The 6,504-nt window shown below is 49.6% G+C and overlaps 1 protein-coding gene across 1 annotated transcript in view; it reads left to right on the top strand.

Annotated features, from left to right (window-relative positions):
* Positions 1-6,504, top strand: part of PLB1 (phospholipase B1) — a 153,182-nt gene that overhangs the window by 66,178 nt on the left and 80,500 nt on the right. The window contains 5 exon segments of the mRNA XM_004377697.3: positions 177-248; positions 1,321-1,356; positions 2,002-2,062; positions 3,014-3,072; positions 4,103-4,176. Coding sequence (XP_004377754.3) covers positions 177-248; positions 1,321-1,356; positions 2,002-2,062; positions 3,014-3,072; positions 4,103-4,176 — 302 coding nt within the window.

A 6,504-nucleotide genomic window follows, 5' to 3' on the forward strand; every position in this document is an offset into this window, starting at 1 on the left:
GAGGCTGGAGAGCCCTGGGGGACCCAGGACCTGTGTGCCTGAAGGTGCCCTCTCAGCAGTGACAATAAGCCACATTTCCTTTGACCCCCACTCCCTGACCCACCCCAGCCTGCACCCTCACCTTTCAGTTCCTGCTGCCTCTTTCTCACTCCCCATCTTCCTGCTTCTTGGTTTAGCTGGAACCTGTTGGCCAGAAGACAGCAGAGCATAATTTTGAAAATGAGATCAGTATCACATGTCCAGACCAGGTAGGGTGAAAAACATGCCTTTGGGACACACCCATCTGAAGCAGCTTTTCCAGGTTTCGGCTCTCTTTAAGGCTCCTCAGTTCATTTCACCCCAGGTTCTCACCCCCACCCCAGCTCTGACCACCCACCTACACTGTCGGGTTGGTCTGCGAGGCGTGATGGCCCCAGTGGCCAGGAGGCCGTGGAGTGCTCCTCACTCTCTGCATCACAAGGAGCCCTGGCACACGTCTGGGCTGGACGCAGCTCTTTCAGGCCAGGGAGTGGAAAGTGGCAGCAACATCCAGCTCCGGTTTGAAGGCTAGATGAGACTGAAGGATACCCTGTCTTCTTATAGCCACTGCCTCCCTAGCGGAATGGGAAGAGCAAGGGACAGAGACCTAGAATAATATCTTGTTGTGTGGGGGGCTGGGTAGGAGGGAGCGGTACGGAGGAGGAGGAACTGGAAGTGGTAAGGTGGAAGCTGGAGCTAGGAATGCAGACATTAACTAGGAAGGTGAAGCAGAACAAGATCACCATTTTCATTATCACTCGCGAATTTTCAGGTCCTTGGAGCTCTGAAGCTGCTGCCCTTACCTCTATAAATTCCTCTGTATTCCCAGAAGGACCCCAGGCCCAACACTGCTAACCACTGTGCTGGGGCCTGACCCCTCTTGCCTGGGCAAGAAGGGGCCCACACTGCTGGGGGGAAAGGGAAGCGAGAGACCAGGCTGGGCAGTGGGGCCGTGGGCTTCATCAGCAGAAAGAGGTGCACTGGTGGATGAAGCTGGGTGGAGAATGGGAGGTGACACGGTTGTCCCCAGTCAGCAGGATGGGAGCAAAGGGAAGGCATGCTTATTCCTGGGGAGCCCCTGCTGGGCTCCGGTTGCCAGGGAGTCCAGAGTGCATCCTGGAGGGAGCCCACAGCTGTCAGCTTGAGCAGCCTGGCAGGAGAGGCCAGGCTTGGGGATGCAGGGCAGGGGAGGACCAGAGTGTTCAGGCCAAGGTCAGCACTTATTGAAGGCCGGTGAGCAGGAGAGCAGTGCAGGAAGCAAACTGGATTTGCTGCCATTGGCTCACCTCCCTCTTCTCACAGGTCTGGCCGTTTCTGGGCACAAACAAGAACGTGCAGGTATTACATGTGGCTTCCTTTGGACTCACCAGAGAATGCAGTGGCCAGCCCAGGGTGGGAATGGCCCAGCAGGGTGGGAATGGCCCAGCAGGGCAGGAATGGCCCAGCAGGATGGGAATGGCCCAGTAGGGTGGGAATGGCCCAGCAGGGTGGGAATGGCCCAGCAGGGGGGGGGGGGGGGGAAGTGGGCAAGAGCTCCTGATGGGCCAGCTGTAGGGGGCTTCTCGCTCTTTTGTAAAGGCCTATCATGGCTTGGGCTACTGGAGAAAGGGTCGAGTAAATGCCATTGATAGCAGCCTGGATAGGGGCCCAGCCAGTCAAATCACAGCTTCATCAAGGACATAAGTGAAGATAAGTATCCCCTTTATAAAGCTGGGAGTGTTGGTGAAGAAACAGGGGCTGATATTGTCAGTGTCCTGATTCTTGTATTGAATGATAGAGGAGTCTGAAGTAGATCCAACTTCAACCTGGCTGATATCCAAAATCACCTAGGGAGCTTTCTGAAAATGTACTTTCTAGGCCCCTCCCCAGGGGCAGGGCCCAGGAATATGTATTTTTTCAAGTTCCCTGGGTAAGTCTGATGCCCAGCCAGCCTCTCTGGTCCCTTTCAACCCTAAGAGTCTGAGTTTGATTCCACACCCTTAGGGCCATGGGAGCTGGCTGCTGTGCAGGGACAGAGCTCCTTCTGCCTCATCCCCCACCTCAGGTAAGCCACCTATGACACACCAGGTCCCAGGACCGCTTTCATGAAGGTTTACACGCCAATCAGTTCTTTGGCAAGACTTTCAATATGCAAATTATATAATACTTTTATGTACTTGCTTCCTGTCTGGGGTGGTGGCCTGGGACACACTCTGCTCTGCCCTGTGGCAGTACCATGCCCGGCAGGCCCCCAGGTGGTCAGCGTCAGGAGCTGTGTGCTGCCCTCCGACTTCTGCCTGTTAGCTGGAGGCACCTCAGGAGCCCCCCTCATTGGTGATGGAGCCCTGCAGTGTGGCCTCACCGAGCCCCAGAGGTCACAAGAGGAAGCTAGCTCTGTGAGCTGCTTTTGTGGCCCAGGCTCTGCAGTCACAGTTCTGGACTCACACCTGCCAGCAGGGCCTGGAAATCCCCTGGACTCTTCAGAAGAGACTTGGGGGCAGGGGAAGGTACAACATGATTATCCCTCAGATTCTTGGTGGAAACCAGAATCCGGCTCTGACTGGCTGCACACCAGGCCCTGCACTTCACCTCAGCAGGTCCAGTGCCCATCTAGCTCCCATACTCAGGCCACAGCTGGCATCCAGCATGACTGCTAGGCACCAAAGCTGTGGGACCCCATTCTGCCCTCTCTACCGAGGGGAAGCCCTGCCCCAGCTCCCCTTTCTTTCTTTCTAGTTATCTGTCTCCCCAGCCCTCTCCCCTTCTTGCTCTTTTGACATCCCCCCCACCCCCAACCCTTTTCATGGCCCTCTCCTCCCTCCGGAGGCCTGGGATCAGGTGATTGGGAAACTGTCTTCATACAACCACTGGCTCCTGGCACAGCACCGTGCATGCTCACTCCTGCATGACCCAGCACACATGCGGGCCGTGTTTCTGTTTTTGCTCCAGCAAGAAGCACTCGCCTCTGGCTGCAGCTTCCTTCCCACGACTCAAAGGTGTCCTCTTGTCTTTCTAGTACATGCCCTGAGACCCGCGGACATTCAGGTTGTGGCTGCCCTGGGGGATTCTCTGACTGTAAGGACTCTTGGGCTCTGGTCCGGGTGGGTGGCTGGGCTAGATCCCGTGCTCCACCTGTTTCTGATGCGAGGAATAAACAAGATGCTGGTAGACAAGCAGCCCCCTCTGAATGGCCTCTAAGGCCTGGTCCACCTCTCTAAAGTTTATGAGTAGGTCTTCTAGGTTGCCTTCTGCCACTAAGAAAGGGCAATCTCTCCTGCCACCTTTTTGCTTTACTTTTTAAGCCAAATTCTTCTTTAAAATATTAATCTTTTGGTCAGACATATAAAATGGGGAGAAGCTAAAGCTAAGTAACTTCCCTGCCATCATTGTCCTTTGCAGTTATTGATGAATTCTTAAGAGGCAAGTGCCTAAGGATGTCATCTCTCCAGCATAGTTTTTTTTTTTTTTAAGTATAGTATAAAGTGATTTTTCAAAATTAATAGCAACTAATCCTTTGGTGGTGGTGGGGGCCTTTCGAGGTGCTGGGAACAGTGCTAAGAAAATGTGCATGTATTATCTCTCCTAAAAAGAACCAAAAAAAACAAAACAAACCTGTTGCCGTGGAGTCGATTCCGACTCTTAGCGACCCTATAGGACAGAATAGAACTGCCCCATAGGGTTTCCAAAGAGCGACTGGTGGATTCAAACTGCAGACTTTTTGGTTAGCAGCCAAATGTTTTTTTATCTCTCCTAGTCTCCTTAAAAACCCAAAAAGCACTGTAAGGTGGATACCACTAAGTCTCGTTTTACAGCTAAGGAAGGTAACTATTAGGCAAGCTCAGTAATTACGTGGCCTGGGGTTGTCCTCCATTCAGTAAGGAGGTAGCTGAGACTGAGGCAAGTGAAGGGATTGGCTTGAAGGCCCATGGCTGGGGAGGGTTATCCACAGCATGCAAACCTGGCCCTTGGATTCTGGACCAGTGCTTGGTCACACTGCAATGAGTGCATTGGTAACCACCCCTCCTCTTGGGAAGCCCTGCACGTTAATATCTTCCCTCTTCTCTGACTTGATGATTTTCCTATGGATTTTGGTATGTTTTTAAAGGCTGGCAATGGAATTGGCTCTAAACCAGAAGACCTTCCTGATGTTGCCACACAGTATCGGGGACTGTCATTTAGGTAATGTTAACCTTTGATGTTCCTCTGTGTCCTCCCGCCATGCTCACCTGCAGAGGTTGGAGGGGAGGGCTTATCCCCTGTAAATGCATGAATACCAGAGAGCAAGGACTAGGTCTGGAAGGGGCTTCCAGAAGAAAATCCTACATACTTCTGTAAGACATGAAATTTAGTTGGGGAAGAGGGATATTTTACTGCTGATAATCTTTTCTATTAAATTATGCAGAGAAGGTAAACCAGGGTTCTTATCAGACTTTCGGGTCAACAAATCCAACACAAAATGTGCCAGAAAAGCACCAAATCTCTGAGCCTTCAGCGGTCTACTTGCATGTGTATGTGCACATGGAGATAACCTCACTGTTCTGTTTACTGTCTAGATGTACTTATTCATGTCGTTCTGTATTCACAACTCTGCCTTTACATACATATACACACCTGTCCAGAGAACCTCTGAAACCCACTACACACTTCAGGAGAAAATAAAGTCACAATCAACCAGCATTGCTGAGCCCATCCTAGCTGCTGGTACAATGCTAAGGATTGAGGTGGGTAGGTGAGGTGAATATGTGGAAAGCACAGGCAAATCCTGGCGCTCAATTAGCAAGTCCTGTTTAAGAACAAAAGATACCTGAGTGCTACAGGAATATAGAAGAGGGAATAACCAACCCTACCAGCAGAGATGGAAGGCTTCACAGAGAAGGTGGTACCCAGGTTATGTCTTGAAAGACTAGCAATCAGATAGGTTAGAAAGAATGAGAGGGCATTCCAGACAGAAGTGGAAAACCTCAGGATGTGTGAGGTGAGGGGCTTGGGTGTGGCTATTCCTGAATTTCTTTCTTTCCTAATAAAGATCATGTTTATGCATGCCTCAAAGTAACAGGTGGTTGGCTCTGAATCCATGTTACCTAGGAAAACAACCAGAGGAAAGCCAACCACAAGAGGGCACAGTGCTAATGAGAGGCTGAGTGCTTGCTTCCTCCCTTTTCTTTAAAGTTAATTCAGATAAAATATTATCCTCCAAGAAGTGAGAGGTGGCAGCGTGGGATGCTCAGGACTGTGATAATTCTTGGACCAAACCCAAGGACAGTCACATAGAGGAAGGTTTGCTGGGCGGAAAAGAGGCGACATCGCTCAGCCTGTAGCAATCAGAGAGTCCAAGGGATCCTTGGCATTAGGTCATTTTCCCGCTGAGAGCTGAGTAAGTGCCTCCTCCAGCCTCCACTATCCTCAGCCAGGGTATCCTCGGCTAGGTTATCCTCAGCCAGGTAGGTGGTCTCTAACAGGCTGCCTTGGAACAGAACAAAGCCTCGTTGTAGACCACTCTGGCCGAAATGTTACTGAGGCTGCAAAAAAAAAAAAAAAAAAAACAGAGGAAGAGAAAGAAACCAGAGCTTATTACAATTAAAAAAAAAAATGAGGTTGCACGGCAGCTGCATTGCGTCTCAGCAACAAAAGCAAAATGACCTCACATCATAGTGTGAGAAAATAGAAAAGAAAGTAGACAAACCACACAGCAGATGACTGATAAGCTTCAAATGGTGGCGCCGTCTGGGGAAGTAAGATATGCCCAACTTTGCACACAGTGCAACTAATGGGCTCCTGGGATCCAGGTACAAATAGGCAGTCTTCTGCTAAAAGTTTCTCTCTGCAACAACTGAAAAATCCTATTGCTCTGTTTCCTTCTACAAATAAAGTCTGTGTTTGAATCTTCTAGTTCTAACTCCAGGGCCTAATGTTCAACAGCTGCTGTCCCTTTAAACACTTTGTTTGTCCTCAGTGTTACAACTACCTGCCCCAAGACCTATGCGTGTTACAGATGAAAGCTCCAGATCAGTGTCTGAGAGGACTTTTGACACTTGGTAGAGTATGTAGATTAACATTTCCCAAAGTGTGTTCCATGGAACACTAACCCCATCCATGTTCCTGAGGACGGGAAAATCCTTTGTATTTGTTTGGGAAACACCATCAATTATATTCCCCTTCTGGGGAATTCACAATGCATATTAGCACTGCAAAGACTCTGAGAAGCCCTGCAATGAAGAAATCTATTTAAATTTATTTAATCTAGCATTTCCTTTAATTTCAGAACTTTTTCTTTTTGTACAATACCTATTAACATTCCCTGAGAATAGCCATGTAGTAGACTTACCTGAGAATAGAGATTTTCTGAAGCCATTAAAGCTTCTAGATTGGAAATACCAGGCAATTAATGACTCCAGGTAAAAGAATAGTGTTAAGAATGGTATTTGACAACCACAACTACCACAGCCTCCACCAGACTGGGTCCAGTACAACTAGATGGTGCCCGGCTACCACCACTGATTGCTCTGA

This window comes from Trichechus manatus, unplaced genomic scaffold, assembly GCF_000243295.1.
Source record: "Trichechus manatus latirostris isolate Lorelei unplaced genomic scaffold, TriManLat1.0 scaffold00052, whole genome shotgun sequence".
In the NCBI taxonomy this organism is placed as follows: domain Eukaryota; kingdom Metazoa; phylum Chordata; class Mammalia; order Sirenia; family Trichechidae; genus Trichechus; species Trichechus manatus.